This window comes from Geotrypetes seraphini, chromosome 12, assembly GCF_902459505.1.
Source record: "Geotrypetes seraphini chromosome 12, aGeoSer1.1, whole genome shotgun sequence".
NCBI classification, from domain to species: Eukaryota; Metazoa; Chordata; class Amphibia; order Gymnophiona; family Dermophiidae; genus Geotrypetes; species Geotrypetes seraphini.
In genome coordinates this window covers 116848386-116868076 of record NC_047095.1, presented here as the reverse complement: position 1 = coordinate 116868076, position 19691 = coordinate 116848386, and the positions used below count along the sequence as shown (strand labels likewise).

The window sequence follows — 19691 nt, the reverse complement described above, 5'->3', positions numbered from 1 at the left end:
CCAGAAGCAAGCATATGTCTGTCTGCTCTGTCCTGGCGGACATTTGTACAGCCCTACCGGTCTGTTCCTTCCCTTCACACATGGAATTTCTATCCATAAGGATTCCACGCTCCTATCTGGTTCAAGTAAAATTTTATTTTATTTGGTTCCCTCTTCAATATATAGCATAACTTCCTCCAAATTGATCCACTCTTATTATTGTGATGTAATTTGTACTCTGATAAAACAGGGTCTCATTGCTTGTCCTCCTTTTCACCAGGTTTTTGAGATACCTATTATATCTACTTCCTCATTTATTGCTTTATACTAATTCTCGCATCTTAATTTTAGGCATTAACAGAGAGTTCAAATTTGTGGGGGGTTTTTCCCCTGCATCTACTGGCTGCTTAGAAGTTGACAGGGATAATTTGCATCCTTTACTCTTACATTCGTGACTTTTTTTCCCCCCACCGTTTTGAAACCTCTCTATTGGCATTCCCTAAATGTCCAGTTTTAATAGTATTCAAGGATACTCCACATCAAACCAAACAGTCCCTTTCCCAAAACTTGGCCCTGTTTCTAACACATCTAAATCCCTCATCCCTGCATTATCATCTCGATCATGATGTGAGAGGATATTGCATTCCCTGGTGAACAGGCCTGACTACAGGATTACTTCCTAGTTCACCAGGTGATGCTGTCTTTGAGGGTTGTGGTTGCCCATCCCTGGCCTAGGCGCCGAGAGCCAGATTCTATAAAGTGCACCCTAGTTAAGTGCTTGCTAGGTGACTTCATTGCGGATGCCTAGCAACACCTAACTAAAATCCGTGCACAACCCAAATTGTTTCAGTTAGCTTAAATGGTACTCTGTCGGGCAACCAGTCTTCACACCTTTGAGATAAGCAATGCATTTAGCTTCTATTTTTCATACATACAACTTTAATAGACACATGAGACATTAAGTTTGAAAAGTTACACTGGGTTTCAGGGATTTATATTTTTCATTTTTGTTTCTCTTCAGCGGATTTATATATATATAAAGTGGTACCTTGGTTTACGAGCATAATCCGTTCCAGGATCATGCTCGTAATCCAAAATGCTCGTTTTTCAAAGCAAAGTTCCCCCATAGGCTTTAATGCAAACTCAGAAGATTCGTTCCACAAACCGAAGTTTGCAATGGTGGCCCAGGGGTGAGTACCTGCCTGTGGGTGCCCGCACAGCGATTCCAAAGTGGTGCCTTCCTTGCCTCGGGGTCCCCATGCGGCTGCCCTCCTGCTTCGGCGATGCCTCTGCCGTCCATCAGCGCTCTCCCGGCTCCCATCTAAACCGTCTGCCATCCTGAATGAGTATGCGCACGACTTCTCTCCCCTCTCCTAAGTCAGCCACTCCCCCGACAAACACGTTCACTACGTATAAGGACGTCCTGCGTGCTTGTACGTGGTGAGCGTGTTGTTGGTGCAGCGGCTGACTTAGGAGAGGAGAGAGAAGTCGTGCGCATGCTCGTTCAGGATGGCCAGCTTAGATGGGAGCCGGGAGAGCGCTGACGGATGGCAGAGGCATCGCTGAAGCAGGAGGGCAGCCGCATGGGGACCCTGAGGCAAGGAAGGCACCACTTTGGAATCTCTGTGCAGCACCCGCAGGCAAGTACTCGCCCCTGGGCCACCATTGCTGAGTGCTCATTTATCGGGGCAGTGCTCGGTTTACGAGACAAAAGTTTGCTGAGTGTTTTGCTCGTCTTGCAAAACACTCGCAAACCAGTGCACTCGTAAACCGAGGTACCACTGTATATATGTATATGTATATATATATATATATATATATACACACACACATACACATACTGCCACAGAATGTACACACATATGTGTGCACATTCTATAGAAGAATATATGATATATAGGGTATTCCTACTGAGCACCTTTGTTAGGTGCATTTGTTGTAAGATATAACCCCAGTAAAGTTAATTTTGGATAATTACTAAGGTTCCCTAATTACTGATTTTTTTACCATGTGATTAATGTGCAATAGATAAAACAACTATTTATAAAAAGGACAAATCTTAGTTATAATATAGATTGATGAAATCAGGGCAGGTTTTTTTTCTATGTGGTATTATGTTAGGATTTTAGGTGCCGTGGACCGCCAGAATTACTAACAAATCGATTTTGGAAGAAATAAAACCGACTATGTCGCTCAAAGCCCAGATGATGAAGCTATGACCGCCTTATTTTGGTTACACCGTTGGAAGAGAGAGATCACCGGAGAAGGACACCATGTTTGGAAAGGTCAAAGGAACCGGGTGAAGAGGGCGACTTGCGATCAGATGGCTGGACACGTTGAAAACAACCATGGGGATGATGCTGGAGGACCATTCTGGACTAGCATAAACCCGATTTTCTTTTTAGATCTGCAATTCGAGTCGCTAGGACTCGATGACACCTAACAAAATTGTGTTATATAACCTCCCCTCACTTGAGTTAAAATTTTGGAGTATCCACATTATGGTAATTGACTGTGCCATTTAAGTTAATGAATGAAAAAAATAAATAACAGCGTCTCACGGGGAACTCAGAACCTAAGTCGATGTACCCTTCAATGCCTAACGACGCCTACCTGAAAAGTAGGCATGGATAGGGACAGAGAATAGGCGTGGTTGACTTAAGTGCCATTAGGCGGCCTAATATACTGGCAACTACCTCTAGGATATCTAACGATGCCTAGGAGCTGCTAGTTGTAATTCTGTTAGCGCTGTGCAGTTATTGACAACTGTGCCTATCAATGCCTATAATGTGGGTGTGCCAAGGTGCCATTTATAGCCCTAAGTGCTTTGGTCTGCTGTGTAGAACATACAGGTTTGCGTACTGTTCCTGCTGTTGGCTGGGGATGCTGTGAGACCCGTGATTGCAGAGCTCTGCACAGGCGTCTTCCTCTGTGGCCTGTCCTGGACCGTTAGGTAGTTCTAAATCAAGATTTCAGGTGCCAGCCCTAATTTCAAGTAGAAGGAAATTGAAGGTCTTTCCTACAGCTAATTTTTACACTTGGTGGTGGTTCAGCCACAGGGACCGTAATTCTAGTGCCTCAAGGAAGCAGTCTACAGTACCAGTTCATGGATGCTATTTGCAGTTTCTTGAGATCCTGTAGGTCCCTTTAAATGTGAGGCTTACATGTGCCAGAGCTCTGGCGTTAGTACACCAACCCTTTGACTCTGGCTCCAGCTCCTACCAATATTGGGCTTTACATTTTTTTTATTCCGGGTCTAAAGTATTGCTAAATATAACTTATTTACTAGTACTTTAGATCAAGAGCAAAGGTCTGTATATGTAAGTACAAAATGATAAATTTGCTATATACCAAATTATAATGTTTTAATTTGTTGTTTTTTTTTCATTTTGGTGCTGGAGGTAGTTGATACATTTTTACCTACTCTTGACTCGCCACCCCCAATTTTCTAAAACTCCAGAGCCTGGTGTGTGCTTTAGAAAGATCTGTGCATACTAATCTTGTTTGTATGAACAGCCTGCAAGTTACTGATGTGATGCTGCCCCAGTAGCAGAGCTTGTAGACAGTGGTTTCTAAAGTGGACCTCAGGATCCCATGGTTTCACAGAAAAACTGCTGCCTTTTCTCTCTCTTGAATGGCATTCATTATGGCACGTGACTCTTGACTGTCCCCCCTTGTGCTTTCGGTTAGTGTTCTACCTGTTTCTAGCCTAAGAATATGCAAGGCTGTGGCATTGGAGATTGGTATTGGTAAAAATGTACTGTGGCCAGCATTGAATATCTTAAAAATAATGCTCGTGACAGCTGAATATCAATTCATTAATATTATTCCTAACTTTCTTCTGTGCCTTGCCTCTTCCTAGCCAGTTGCAATCCTCTCTATATGGGGTTTCCTTATTAAATAAAGCAGGCATACCTGTCCCTTTCAAGAATAAGCATATTCCAAATTCTGAACCCTCCTTTATTTTATTAACACTTGGGTCAGAAGCTGAAAGAGGGCAGGGAGAAACCCCACAGTGATGGTTAAGAAATGGTAGACATAATATGTAACGGGTGTTTATTCTTAAATCAGTCTAAATGAAAGCAGACCACAAATCTAAAGTTTGAAACTGTCCCACTTCCAAAACATAGTGGAATCATAAAATATGTAAAATTTAACATCTTTGTAACCCATATTTCAAAAGAGAGAGACAGACACTTAATGTGTGTTATGCTACCCAAAGCCTTAGAGACACAGATCTATCAGCTAAGGTGTGTCACAAGGCAAAGAGAGAGAGAGTGCACACATATATCACTTCAGAAGCATCCAAGCAGAGAGAGACATAGCTGGGGGTAGACTGTATCACAGCTGAGCCACAGCACCTGGGGGAAATCCTAGAGCTGACACAAATTTACAAAAAAAAACCCCACGTGTGTTGCATGAAGCAGACACAAAACACGCTGCCACAAGACAGCACGATGGGAGCCTGACTAATGAAACGCTAAGATTATGTCTCTCTCTGGCTGTTGGCTATGTGGGCTCTTTTCCTGTTCTGTGGTCAGTAATGTATTTCATATATATATGTATATATTTAAAGTAAATATGCAGGTCTAAGTAAAACATGAAAAAAAACCCCAAAACTTTCCTCCTTTCTTGCCGGGCTTCTCCCTAGTAGGCCTGTACACCATGTGCTTCAGGCTGTAATGCATGACAGCTAGAGACAGCGAAAGTCTGCAATGTTCCATCATTCACCTTTTTTTGTGGGGGTAGACATATTTTAGGTGGAGCTCATGGCTCTGTCTGCAGGCACTGACCCGTCATGGAACTGGGAAGGGTAGAGAGTGGGGAAGGGGGGCCCGGGATAGCCCTGCACCGATGGGGCAGCAAGCCCTGGCTGCAGTGGAGGGGCCCCTGAGAGATGCTGAGGGAGTGTGGGGTACAGGCTGCCGCCACCACTGCTATTGCTGCTGCTGTCACACTCTTCCTGGGGAGGGCAGAGGTTGCGTTTCCCTTTCTGGCGCCGGTTACAGAACCAGACTCGGACGACCTGAGGAACACAGAAATGAAAAATAAGATGGATCAGAACATTTCTTAATGTTATGGAATGGGCAGGGTGTTTCAGTAAATCATCTCCCTCTCAAAAATTGTTTTTTTTTTAAATTAAAATTTATTTTTTAATTACAGGATCAATAAGGAAAATAACAAATCACATATGCAATATAGTCACAAATTAACTCTTTTCTAGCCTACATTAATAGTAGAAATATCTTGAAGCAAATAAACAAGCAACTTAACAAGAAAGTCATTGAAAACTTAAATTCCAATTAACCCCTATTCCTCCAAGAAAATTATTTACTCTGAAACAGGAGCTTTATCAACAAGAAAAATTTCAAAATATATTGCATCAAGAATAACATAGGAATTTTCTTTATATGAAACAACAGTTGCAAGGAAATTTAAGAAAGATCCACCAATCACCAAAACTAGGTTTAAGCGAAAGTAAGTTCTTTCTTCGCAATTGTGTTGATCTAGAAACATCCGCTCTCCTTCTCAAATTCTGAACCTCTAGTGAGTGGCAATAATACCAACCTACCTGCACCTTCCAGAGCTGGCTGGAAGAACACAACCTATGCTTTGGATTCCAGTTACTCTCTCCAGATTCCAAAGCTGTTTAACCCAGAAAAATAAAGCAAATGTCTAATCATGTCTTCTTATGGAACTTAATTGTGTGATTGGTATTTGTCCTTTGATCAATAGTGATCTTTTTTATTTTTGCTGTTCACTATACAAGAAACCATTTTTTTAAGTTCAATATTCTTTATTAAAGTTTTTCAATAGACAAAGGTATATTGACCATTACAACAAAGTAATATCATGATAAAGTATACAAAGTCAATATACAGAGGTTAACATGAAACTATTTTAATCCTGTATATCAAAAAATACATAAGCATGGATTAATGAGACAAAGGCAAAATGGATTTATTCTTGGGAAATCATTTTGCCTCGCCAAACTACTACATTTTTAAAGGAGTGGATAAAGGTAAGCCAGTCAATATTGTGTATATGGATTTTCAAAGGGCATTTGACAAAAGTATCCCATGAAAGACTCCTAAGCAAATCAGAAAGCCATGGGATAGGAGGTAATGTCTTATTATGGATTAAGAACTGGTTAAAAGAAAACAAAGAAAACAAGTAGGGTTAAATGGTCAGCATAGTAAAACCTTGGTTTACAAGCATAATTCATTCAGAAAAACATGCTTGTAATCCAAAACAATCCGTATATCAAAGTGAATTTCCCCATAAGATATAATGGAAACTGAGACGATTCATTCTACAACCCAAAAACATTAATACAAAATACTATACGTACTTGTATTGCAAGACTTCGCTCATTTAGAACAGTCACTACACTCCCGGAGCGTCAGAGAGAGAAGAACCATCGGCTCAGTTGTGCGTGTATACAATATGTGCTCGTAATGCAAGACCTTGCTTGTATATCAAGTTAAAATTTGATAAAATGTTTTTGCTTGTCTTGCAAAACACTTGCATACCAAGTTACTTGCAATCCAAGGTCTGTATTTTCAAAAGTGAAGGGTAGATAGTGGGGTTCCCCAGGGGTCTGTAATGGGACCGCTGCTTTTTAACATATTTATAAATGATGTAGAGATGGGAATAACTAGTGAGGTAATTCAATTTGCTGATGACTTAAAGTCGTTAAATCACAAGAGGATCTTAGACTGGTTGACTGGGCATCAAAGGGAAGATTAGGTTTTACCTGATAATCTTTTTAGTAGAAGGGTACAGTAATCTAGAGAAGTGGGTTTCTTCCTTTCACCCATGAGGATTGCAGAAGGCATTTACATTTTGAACTTCACCTCCTTGTGTCACTGGGCAGTGCCTCAGCTCGTACCAAAACAATGGCTAGCCCTCCAAGAAAGAAAAATAACAAGGAGGCCACGGGGAACTCCCTGACAATTCAAGTCTTTCCTGCTCTGCAACAAGGACAATTAATTAGACCAATGGTCACATAGCAAGGTAGAACCAAACAAGCCCTCTACCTGAGTAACCAGCATGAACAAAGGTTTCGCTATAGAGCTAACAGGTACTCTTCATACATGTTTAACCGAAGAACATTATGCATCTTCATTATCTCTTGGTTGTTCACAGACAAAACTCAAGACACCTATATATGTCTGAGGAGCAAGCAGGGAGAACTATCATGTCTACTGTACTCTTCTACTAGAAAGAAGATTATCGAGGTAATCTAATCTTCCCTTCTGTTTCAAAGGGTACAGTAGCCTTGATAAGTGCAACGTACCAAAGCAGTCCTCTGAGTCTAGGACAGGGCAGATGAGCCTGCTGCAAGCACCAAGGATGCAAAAGCAGTGTCCATTTGTTCCACCACCTCCACATACCATGACCAGATCAGCTCAGTGGTAAAAAAAACTGCTTTTACAGATTGCGACTAATCAGATTTTAACAAAAATGTTAGAACCAGATACCCTAAACATTCTAATTCACTCTTTAATTATCTCTAGGTTGGATTATTGTAATACACTATATAAAGGCATAACACAGAATTGAGAAGATTGCAAATAATACAAAATACGGCAATAAAAATTATCACCAATTCAAAAAAATAATGATCATGTGACACCACTTCTGAAAAAAGCACATTGGTTACCAACCTCCTCTACAAAATTGCATTAATACCATTCAAAATCCGACTATCAAATGCACCAATATTTCTTGACCGTCTTCTTATACCGTATACTCCATTTATGACATTAAGATCTACAGAGCAGCATTTTTTGATTATTCCTTCTCTAAAGGTTATTGCCACAAGGAGGACTTTCCCCACAGCAGCGGCAGTGATTGACAGGCAGCCAGTATCGGGGCCTTCCCTCTGTGAGTCCCACCTGCTTTGTTTCAACATCCTGTTTTGGCATAAGCAGGACACACAGATTGAAGGCCCCAATGCCGGCAGCCTGTCTTAATCGCTGTTGCTGCCAAGTCACCAAAGAGAGCTACGGAAAAAGGGGATGCAAGGGTGAGGACCAGATATAGTACTCATGGGGGTGGGGGAGGAGAGAGAGAGGAGGGAAAGATGTCACCAGGTCAGGGAAGGGTGGGTAGAAAAATATAGGGCATCTGCTACATAATGTACCCTTGACGGTAACACTTGGCTGTATGTGGTCTCCATAAATGGAGTCCATCGTAACATGTTATGGCAGGCATGCCCATAAAAGAATCTGCTGCCGCAAGTGCTTTCAGACCCAGAGCTAAAGCCTCAAACTGTCTCTTGAGGACCAAGTCCTGTGTATCCCTTAGTATTGCTCCTCCACTAGAAAGGGGAATAAGCTTACTCCCGCAGAGGAGAGAATCCTGCATTCACCGTGGGCCTCATCTGGGGCAGCCTCCTTGGAGCGGCTGGGGCACGGGCAGTGTGTCTGGGAGGGAATGCATGGATGGGAGAACATCGCAGGGGAGGAGACATAGGCATCCTGGGACTGTCTGCCAAGTCTCTTCCCTGAAGAAGCCCTTTCTGGAAACGTCAATCGCTCCTCCTAAACTTACTTGCTCCACTTCATCACTGACGCTGAAACCGTGGATTGAAGACAAAGTTTTATTTTAGTTTTCTTTCCAGCTTATGATTTATCTTTAATCTTATCTATTGTTTTGCCTTTTGTCTTTGTTTTGTTCTATTTCTATCATTTAAATTTCTCCAGAATTCTACTGTTCAACGGCTCCCCCTTCTGCTTCTATTCCTTTCTCTCCTCTCTTCTACCTTCCAAAGTATTTAGATCAATGCTGTCTTGTTAAAATGTTTATTTTATTTTTATTTTTCCTCTAACTCTACTTTTCACTTCTCTATTACCCTCCAGGTACTTTAGTTAGATTGTGAGCCTTCGGGACAGTAAGGGAATTTTTCAAGTACCTTTCTTATTTCTAATCTTAATGTATATTTTCTGTAAACCGCTTAGAACCTAACGGATGTAGCGGTATATAAGAAATAAATTACATTACATTACATTACTTGCGCTAATAACATATCTATCTTAGGTGGGGCAAAAAGCTTCTAGAAATAGACGTGGGTTACAGGGATAGGAGTAGAGGTAGGTTATGGAAATAGTCAGGGACCACTGCTCAGGCAATGGGCCTGATGGGCCGCCGCGGGAGCGGACCGCTGGGCGAGATGGACCTCTGGTCTGCCTCAGCGGAGGCAACTTCTTATGCTCTTAAATCAGGAGACATTGGGCACAATTTTGTCAGCCTTGGCAACCCTCAGAAGACCCTCTGGTGCCTTTCAGGGTTCCGTCAGCATCATCGTTCTCTCTGGATTAAATAAAAGAAAAAAAAAATGTGGACTGGGTCTTGGAGCTGCTCATAAGTGAAATTTGAGCTCTGGAAGTCTGTGGGTGTTCCATGTTTAATTCCCGCAAAGATGCTGTAATAACCTCCATCAAATCCACCGGTTTGAAAGGTCTGCACACTGTTAGGTCATCACCTACCTGAAACCCAGAATCTACTATGAAGATTCGCCTGAAGAACATAAGAATTACCGCTGCTGGGTCAGACCAGTGGTCCGTCGTGCCCAGCAGTCCTCTCACGCGGCAGCCCTCTGGTCAAAGACCAGCGCCCTAACTGAGACTAGCCTTATCTGCGTACGTTCCTGTTCAGCAGGAACTTGTCTAACCTTGTTTTGAATCCCTGGAGGGTGTTTTCCCCTATGACAGACTCCAGAAGAGCGTTCCAGTTTTCTACCACTCTCTGGGTGAAGAAGAACTTCCTTATGTTCATACGGAATATATCCCCTTTTAATTTTAGAGAGTGCCCTCTCATTCTCCCTACCTTGGAGAGGGTGAACAACCTGTCGTTATCTACTAAGTCTATTCCCTTCAGTACCTAGAATGTTTCAATCATGTCCCCTCTCAATCTCCTCTGCTTTAGGGAGAAGAGTCCCAGTTTCTCTAATCTTTCGCTGCATGACAACTCCTCCAGCCCCTTAACCATTTTAGTCGCTCTACTCTGGACCCTTTCAAGTAGTACCGTGTCTTCATGTACAGTGACCAGTGCTGGACGCAGTACTCCAGATAAGGGCGCACCATGGCCCGGTACAGTGGCATGATAACCTTCTCCGATCTGTTCATGATCCCCTTCTTGAGGGAGTAAAGACATTGATCCTGACCCCCAATCATCCCAGTCCTTTTCAGACTGGACCCCTGGTTCCTGCGGTAAAGCTTTCCACTGGGGAACTGCATGCTGCGAAGGTAAATCCACATGCATTGCCACCAGAGGTACTCCAGACTATACAGACGCTTTAAACCACATAAGCTTCAGACATCAAACTTACAAAATCAGAGTCACGAAGATGCACCTTCCCTGTCCATTTGGAGGACTGAATTGATTTACTTATTATCTTGGGAACGTCGTGCCATTACTAACTTTGCCTCTACCAGGGGCTTGTAATTCCAGGCGACTTGGGAGCCTTTCTGGTCTACTATGATTCTATTGGCTAGGAGTCGTATTTTGAATTGTTAACTGGTTTCTAATGCTGTGTCATATTACTCTATTTTGTTTGTATTTCAAAGCAAATTTTCCTTTCTTTTCTACAGTTAGTCTTCTGGTCATGGGACTCCGGAGGGAAGGTTGGATGGGAGGGGGGGTGTGATGTGTTGACACCATTTTGTAACTTGGAGAAATTTGAGTCTTGTTTGATTTTAGTGTCTACTATATTTGGTTTGTTTATTGACTCATTAGAAATAATTTTGAAAATAAATCAGAGTCAAATCTGTGATCTGGATCTCCTGAAGATCTCTGCAGGGGAACTTCTTGTGCCCTCATCAGTTCAAAGGCATCTCCTCATTTGCACTTTGCTGCCGACACCAAGTCACCATTGGAGGGCTCTATGGCCACAACAAATGAGCTTCTTGAGACTCTTAAGATCCTAGAGGGACCAGAGGAGGCTAAGCCCAGTGCTTTATACACCTAAATCGTCACTGGTCCAATGTTTTTAGAAAAGTTCTTAGCATATTTAAAGTGCAGTCTTATAATTTTGCGGCAGATAGAGGCTTTTAAAATAAAATCAGGAAATCAAAGATGGCCGCCTTGGCAACGTTTTAGTGCCAGAAAATGGCCTGGGAGAGCTATATAAAACTTCCAAAAATTAAGAAAAGGGGTGTTGGAGGAGGGGTCCCTTATAGGAAGCCCCCAAAACCCTCAAAAGTCTAGTTTTTGAACAACCCCCAAATTTCGCAGCTAAGAAAGCAAATCAAATGTTTGAAATTATCAGGAAAGGAAGAATGAAGAATGTTATAATGCCTTTGTATCGCTCTATGGTGTGACTAAACCTCAAATACTGTGTGCAGCTCTGTCCACAGCTCTGTCCTATTTTCAGGTTGTTGGTTGGTTTTGGTTTTATTTTAATCTCTGGAATATTTTCACTTCTAGAAAATTTAAGATGTAAAAATCTTGGGTGGCTATTGGCTGATTTGAAACTGCCAACATGCTGACTCGTACTTTTTTTAAACATAAACTGGAATCTGAAGCATATAGACCAGGGGTCTCAAAGTCCCTCCTTGAGGGCTGCAATCCAGTCGGGGTTTCAGGATTTTCCTAATGAATATACATGAGATCTATGTGCATGCACTGCTTTCAATGCATATTCATTGGGGAAATCCTGAAAACCCGACTGGATTGCGGCCCTCAAGGAGGGACTTTGAAATCCCTGATATAGACTATATTCTTTCTGCCATGGAGAAGCTCTGAAATTTATACTTTTTTTTTGGTGGGGAGAACAATCATTAGATCTGGGCCTTTAGGTATTTTAACATAGGTCTGCTACTTACATCTTTCTCCAGGCTGAGCTCACTAGCAATATGTGCGATCTCCACCAGATTAGGTTTCGGGCATTTAAGAAAGAAATATTCCAGCATCCCTTTAACGTTATTTTCAATGCTTGTTCTTCGCCGTTTTTTCGCCTGTTGGAGAACATTCTCCATATTACACAGCTGCAGGGGGTGGGAGACAGAACAAGAAGGAAAAAGTTAGGAGAGGCTCCTGTCTAAGGAACTTATGAAACAAAACTGGCTAACTGCAACACATTCTAATCTTCCTCTTACAATATCACTCTGCAGTAACTGGATGGAAAAATTATATTATTTAACCAGAAGACATGAGATGGCAGAACAAAAAAAGATTTGTGGCTGTCAAAACACAGAGATCCATAAAGCAGACATTCTTATAAAAAGACAGAAAAAGGGTTAGAGCGGAGGCACCGCAAGATAAAGAGATTCACACAACCTGTGACAGAAGTTGATACAGGAAGACAAAGTGAGACCCTTTAAGGTTGCACATACATGGTAAAATGAGAGAACTAGGATCTGAACTAGGCTTTAAAATATCGAATAACTCCCAGAGATCATGCACACAGTGACAGAGCCAGGCCCAATACCTCCTGCAAATTTTCATTAGCGTCGGCATCATTCAACCAGCGCTGGAGCAGCGGCTTCAGCTTGCACATATTCTTGAAGCTGAGTTGGAGGGCCTCAAAGCGGCAGATGGTGGTCTGGCTAAACATCTTCCCTGCAGGGAGAGGAACTGACGTCAAGGACTGCAGAACCAAGCTGGGGCTGCCAGGGAGCAAAAAGAGGAAAAAAAACACAAGGAAAAAGCCAGGAGAGAAGGCAAAACTCCCCAACTCCCCCTCCCACTGGTTATCCTGTGTTTTAAGTACAAAAAACTGCGGAGCCTGAGTTTCCAGGAGCCAAGGCACCCAGCACTTGGTCCTGAAGTATGTTTGGAAGTGTCCAAGAGTGCTATTTGTTTTAGTAGACGTTCTGTGTGTCAGTCAACCTGATGAACTGCCATGCTGCCATCCCATAGCGATGTGAGAAGTAAATGCTAGCCATATTATGGCACATGGTATGTTTGATATGGTGGTTCTCCCTGCACACAAGCACCCAGGGCAGAAATTAAGGAGAGGGTCTCCAATTCATCTCCCAACCCCCTCTCCCAATTTCCCCACCACCAAATGCCCTCCCATCCGGCATCTCCCTTCTTCCTTCCCTCCCCATCATCCGTGGGGCCACCAAATGCCCTCCCATCCCATCAACTGCTCCAGGAGGCTCCCATGGGCCAGGATGTCCTTCCCTTCTCCCCATCCAGGTCCAAAGACCGCCCCCCCCCCTCCCTGACCTGTAAAAATGCAAAGGGGTCACTGGTGTGGCAGTGATTCTCTAGCACTGCTCATAGCTTGGTGCATTTAACACATGCAGTTCAACCCTACTGGCACCTCCAGACCTGCTGGTAATTTGGGAGCGTTAGATGTCGGCACTTCATTTTATGCTTTGCCCGGAATTCTCATTTTAATATTAATGAGCTAATCTCATACATTTCCATACTGTTCTCGGAGGTTGCTACAGGGCATGGAAAAGACCATGAAAAGCCATTATGTGCATTGGTTAGAACTGGTTTAGGGACGAATGTTAAAGGCACGGTAAGATTAGAACCTCAGGACTTCAGCATTTTATAAACCTCCATCATATCTCCCCTGAGCCGCCTCTTCTCCAAGCTGAAGAGCCCTAACCACTGATACTTTGCACCCACATCCCAACTCACGAAAGAAATTCCCAGCACTATCAAGGAAGCATAACCCATCAATAACATTTTAGGTTGCTTAGAGGGAATTAATGAATACTTTTTTTTTTTTACCAAATTATGGGTGGATAAAAACCAAGACTTGGGGTGAGTCACACTAAGGCCAAGCACAGTCATCCATAGAGCAGGAGATTAAGAGTTCGGCATAAAGTGTTTTCATACAAAAGAGGGTATTATCCAAAGTTGATTATATTCAGGAGTGTTCTAGAGCAGTGTTTTTCAACCTTTTTACACCTATGGACCGGCAGAAATAAAAGAATTATTCTGTGGACCGGCGGTTGAAGAACACGGGGATAAAAGTCGTGGGCCAGACCCCGCCCATCTCTACCCAATCTCCACCCCAGACTCCACCCCCATAATAGTACTAATTGCATCTTGCACGTCCCGTGCCTCATCTGGAAGCCTTCCCTCTGACGTTGCGACGTCAGAGAGAAGGCTTCCGGTCCAGGCGCAGGATGCCCGTAGGAGCCACTGCCCGTGGCTTTGTGCACTGAATCAGGAAGAGGGAGCTGGCTCGAAGATAACGCCGCATCGATTGCACCATGGACTGGCGGTTGAAGAACACTGTTTTGGGCCTGATGCACATGCTGGCCCTGTGGACCGGCAGGAAATTTCTGTGGACTGGCACTGGTCCATGGACCGGTGGTTGAGGAACACTGTTCTAGAGTGCACACAGACCCTTTAAATGCGCGATTCAAAAAGCTGCAAACAATGTCACCCCAATAAACAGCATTGCAAGACTGCGCTTCCCAGGTGCAATACGTTTACTGGACTCGTGGCTAGGGCAGCGAACCAAGCAGCAGCACTCCCAAGTGCAGCAGATGTAAGACAGAAACAAAAGTTTTAAAATAACCTGTAGGTGAGATCTTTTGATTTCCTTCTACTGCTTTGTGCTTCAGGGAAATAAAGGGGACCTTTTACTTAAGCTTGGTGCGGATTAAGGCCCATGTTCTATAAACAGCACCCTACCAGTACCTAAGTTAAGAGGGAAATGCCCTTTAAAACGGTACTTTAAAAAAACTTTAAGGCGCCTAAAAAAAAATGGCACCGGAATCATGCCTAACGCCACTGTAGGCATGGCTAATGCCGAAAGTGGGGGCGCAGGTAGGCATCTCTGGAGGTGCCATTCACGTCAAAGGTAAGCACCGGAAATGTAGCCGCCAACAACGGCGCCATTTAGAGAATTCGAGCCTAGATGCTAAGAAGCCATTGGTGTAAAATGGCCTACTTAGCACGTGCTAACTCCGTTAGCGTGCGCTAAATCTTTAGGAAACAATCCCCAAAGTGACTTGTCTCCGAGAGTCAGAGACAAGTGTCCTGAAAAAGAAAACTCTGCTTTCAAAAGTCAAAAATGCATAAGTTAGGATATTAAAAAAAGATATCTCATTTTCCTTTCTTTTAAAGGAACTAAACCCGGCTACCATACCACTTTATTCAATTAAAACTCCAATGAGATAAACACCCACCATAGAGCGCCCCCAGCGCCAGACCCACATCTGCCTGGGTGAAACCCAGCGTGATCCTCTTCTGTTTCAGCTCCCTGGCGAATTGCTCCAGCTGAGCTGTGGTGATGGTGGCGTCCTGTGAACGGAGGAGAAAAATATTACAGGAAAGAAACCGCAAGATTGTCGAGATGAAGAGGGAATCGCAGAGCTCTGTGCATTGCCTGTACAGAGCTTCTAAGCCAGTGGTTCTTAACCTGGGTTCGACCGAACCCCAGGGGTTCGGTGAGTCAGTCTCGCGGGTTCGGCGGAGGTCAAAACACACCTCCGACTCATATAGTGCTACGGTCACGTTCAATCATCAGTTATTCAGTGATTTTGATCAAGACTGATCGTGTACTCGGTTTCTTGATCTATCAATCAACAGCAGAAGTCACACTGATTTGCAGTAAATTTAATTATTATTATTCAAAATATAGGAGAACTTTTTTGTTTTCAAAATTGATATTATTTTATCCCTCACTGTATACCTATGTTTTGAATTTGTAAAAATCATATTTTATTTTTCCAATAAAGAAGGGTTCAGTGAACACGCATATGAAACTGGTGGGGTTCAGTACCTCCAACAAGGTTAAGAACCACTGTTCTAAGCGAAACTGGATCCCAGAGGCAGACACTGAGCAGTGAGCAACTGTCGGTTTCAGAATTTTTACTTATTGGGATTTATTTACCGTCTTTATGAAGAGATTCACCCAAGGCGGAGTACAGCTGGTATAAGTCAATAGAAAACTTACAGTTTTGTTAACAGCATAACTAGTAAAAAGACCAAGTGTAAACATAAATAAACCCCCTCCCCCATCCCCCTTTTACAAAACCACGATAGCGGATTTTAGCGCAGGCTGGCACGCTGAAAGCTCTGCGCTGCTCCTGTTCCTATGAGCGTCGGGAGCAGCGCAGAGTATTCAGCGTGCCAGCCTGCGCTAAAAAACGGTATTGCGGTTTCGGAAAAGGGGGGGGGGGGGATACAGAAAGAACAGCACACGGCACTTAGTGCATTGAATGATCCAGCTGAGCAAAAATAAGTGATTGGAGTATTAACGTTCACAGCATTTAAAGAATGAACTGAGATAATGAAGGTTTGAACGAGAATGTGATTATACACCAGAATTTGCTCAAGCAGGAGGGTTTTTTTTTTTTAGCCCTTGAAGTATCTTCCCTCTAGTATGCTTTTTCAGTTTTGCACTTAAGCTTTCGGGGATCTGAGGCTTTTTCCTCCTTTACTGGGGTTTAACTTAGCAGTGAAAATCACAGCTTATACATACTCAGAACAAATGTAAGAATTGTAAGGTTTCAAGTAAAGAGAGGGTTCATAGACAACTCTGCGAAAGACAAAGGCGCGCGCCGACAACTGAGCGCAAGACGGAGGCGCGCACCGAAGAAAAGTACAGATTTTAGGGGCTCCGACGGGGGGTTTTGTTGGGGAGCCCCCCAGCTTACTTAATAGAGATCGCGCTGGCGTTGTGGGGGGTTGTAACCCTCCACATTTTACTGTAAACTTAACTTTTTCCCCCAAAACAGGGAAAAAGTGAAGTTTTCAGTAAAATGTGGGGGGTTACAATCCCCCCACCCCCCACAACGCCCCCACAATGCGGCGCGATCTCTATTAAGTAAAGTGGGGGGGTTCCCCCCCACGCCCTCCCCCCTGTCGGAGCCATAAACACAGTACTTTTCTGCGGCGCGCACCTCCGCGCTGCGCTCAATTGTCTGCGCGCGCCTTTGTCCCGGCGCGCTTTTGACCTGACACCAAAGAGAGAGATATTTCTCCTAGGACAAGCAGGATGAGTCAGCCACATATGGGTGTTGTCCCAACAGCTCCCAATTTGCGGATAAGCTCTCCAATAGCTCAGAGAGATTTTTTTTTTTTTTTTCTGAGCACGTGCAGTGCCCGGGCCCCACTGGGCATGCCCGAGCTTGATAATCCTCTCTAGCCTGCATATAACATTTGGAGAGCTACACTTCATCCTTGGCATTTTGTTCAAGGCCCAGTTAAAAGCCCACCTTTACGAAACCGCTTTCAGCTCCTAACTGCTCTCGCATTGGGTTCTGCATCCCCAACCCTATATGTCTGTCTGTCCAAGTTAGATTGTAAGCTTTTCCAAGCAGGTACTGTCTATCAAATGTCAAAATGTACAGTGCTATAGACATGATAAACAGTAGGAGGAGGAGGAGGATCTTATAATGAATTACTCTGAAAATCAGCAAAAGAACTTTGTAGGCTCCCAACCACCGCTATAGCAAGACTTCCATTGTAAGATTTCTTGTGCACCGGGAATAGAGTGATACATGCTCCATCTTGGAATCAAGTCTGCTCTCAAGTTTGGTTAGCCACGGATTACTGGACTGGAAATAAGATAAGTGACTTTCACCCTTTGCACTTGTTTGTTTAGATATAAGCATTTATTTGAATGCATGAAAGTACATTGGATAATATTACAGATTTTGTGGAGTTTTTTTTTTTTTTTTTTATAAGGATGTGTCTTCTTATCTCAATATTGAATGGAACTGAATTGAGACAAGTTTGTCCGTGGGGGGTATTCGTTTTTTTAGAGACACTTGTTTGGACACTGAGGTTTTTTCCCCATTTTTTTTTTTTAGGAATTATTAAAAAGGAAATGTGATTAAGTTCTGAGAGAATGTCAGGCTGAGGTTAACTATATCGTGGATGGTTGATATTGAGCCATCTATTTTTATAAGAACCATATTGTCTTCAGCTTCTGGGCAAGGCTGACACAACCCAATGTGCAAACGATATACAGTACTTGCATGAGGCAGTAGCTCCGTGAATTGTCTGGATTCATATTCAGTGGTATGGCAGCAGGGAGTGGCTAGATGAAAAGGTATGACAGCTGGAACTTAGTAGAAGCATAGGCCATTTCAGGGCATGCACACCTCCCCCCATCTCCCCCCTACTTGCAGTCCAGGATCCATGAAACCCCCTCTTCCCCATCACCATGGGCCTAGCATCCATGTCCCCCCCCCAAAAAAAATAAAAATTGTGGTCTAACATCCCTGTTGCCGTCTCCTCCTCCCCTCCTCTACACAGATCTGGCTTCTCTCTATCTGCCCCCCCCCCCCCCAAGATCAGACATACCTGCCGGGCCTCCCAAAGCAGCAGCAGTAGCAGTGGCGGCGACCGTGAATGGGCTGCTTGCAGACAGCCTTACCAGGGCCTTCTCATTACAGTGATATATATCAGTATGTTAAATGAAACATGTTGTTATTGGTACTAACCTTTATAAAAAATGTGACACGGATAATAAATAAAAAAAAGTCGAGAACGCTTATTTGGACATTTATTCTCAGCACCATACATAGTACTTGTAACAATAACTAATCAAACATAACACACAACATTGCCCCTTCCTATGTCCATAGTGCCCCCAGTGCGTCCTTCCTCACCTCACCCCCCCCTCCGATGACAGTCTGGGCCACCCTGTCCTGATAGATCCACGTTTTGCCTCTCTCCCCGCGGGGCTGGGCTTTGCCCAGCTGTTTCCGGACTGACGTCTTTCCCTCCCCGATCCTCCTCCCAGGCCGAGAAAAAGAAAGGGAGAAGCCGAGTCGGCGCCCCGTTGCGGCCGGTTCCGATCCCGAAGCGTAGAATTTCTCCTTATTTTCGGTTCAGTGTTTTAGTGTTCACTGTTTTTAGAATAGTGTAATTTTAATTTTGCTAACAATTTGAATGTAGGCCCCTCTTGATCTTGAGGCCCTAGGCTGAAGCCTAGTTAGCCTATAGGAAAATCTGGCCCTGCGTGTCATCTATCTACAAGAAGTGATGCAGCAGAGGGAAGTCCTTGACAGAGTCGGCTGCAGGCTGCCCGTTCACAGCGCTGCCTCTGCCGGCTGGCTGCCGCCACTTCCTTGGGAGGCCCGCAGGTATGTCTGATCTCACCGGGGGAGGGGGGCCAGACCCACGTGAGGGAGAAGGAGGGGACAGGGATAGAACGGAAGGTTTGCACAGAATTCTGCACAGCGGGTGGAAAATTCTGCACTGCACAGTTGCGCCTGGAGTAACTATCACACGTCAAAACAAAGAGGCAAACTTTATCAGACAGCCCTACAGCAATATTGCTTACAAAAACGTTTAAAAGCAGTAGAGCAAGAACTGATCCTTGTTGCACACCAATGGTAACATCCGTTTTTTAGGGTGAGCTTCATTTACCACCATCCTCGGCCACCTTCCACTCAAGGGCATTCAGTTTATTTATGTTGTCTATATAAAACAGCGTCAAAGGCTTTTCTACAATCTAAACTCTTCCTAGATCTAACTCTCTGCTCTCAGCTACTGCATGCCATTGGATTCCAGAAACAACCCGACCCTCTGTTTTTGAAGCGTTTCCATTCATTTGCTCATCACAGAGGTCAGACTAACTGGCTCCGTAGTTCCAAACCTCCTCCTTTTGAGAAAGGACAGCATCTGCCCTGCTCCACTCCTCTGGGACCACTCCCAACTCTAGAGAAGTATGAGAAGGTCAGACAAGGACTTTCCCAAATTCCTCAGATGTATATTGCAGAGAATGATACGGGGCCAAATTTGTCTCCGTCCCCGCAGGAACTCAATTTCCCCAT

General features: G+C 43.8%; 1 protein-coding gene across 1 annotated transcript in view; it reads right to left on the bottom strand.

Annotated features, from left to right (window-relative positions):
• Positions 1-4154: 4154 nt before the first annotated feature.
• POU5F1 (POU class 5 homeobox 1) overlaps positions 4155-19691 on the bottom strand; it is a 29148-nt gene continuing 13611 nt past the window's right edge. The window contains exons 2-5 of the mRNA XM_033915725.1: positions 15087-15201; positions 12416-12546; positions 11811-11972; positions 4155-5005 (exon numbers count right to left, since the gene is read on the bottom strand). Coding sequence (XP_033771616.1) covers positions 4736-5005; positions 11811-11972; positions 12416-12546; positions 15087-15201 — 678 coding nt within the window. The 3' untranslated portion in view covers positions 4155-4735. The remainder of the gene's footprint in view (positions 5006-11810; positions 11973-12415; positions 12547-15086; positions 15202-19691) is intronic.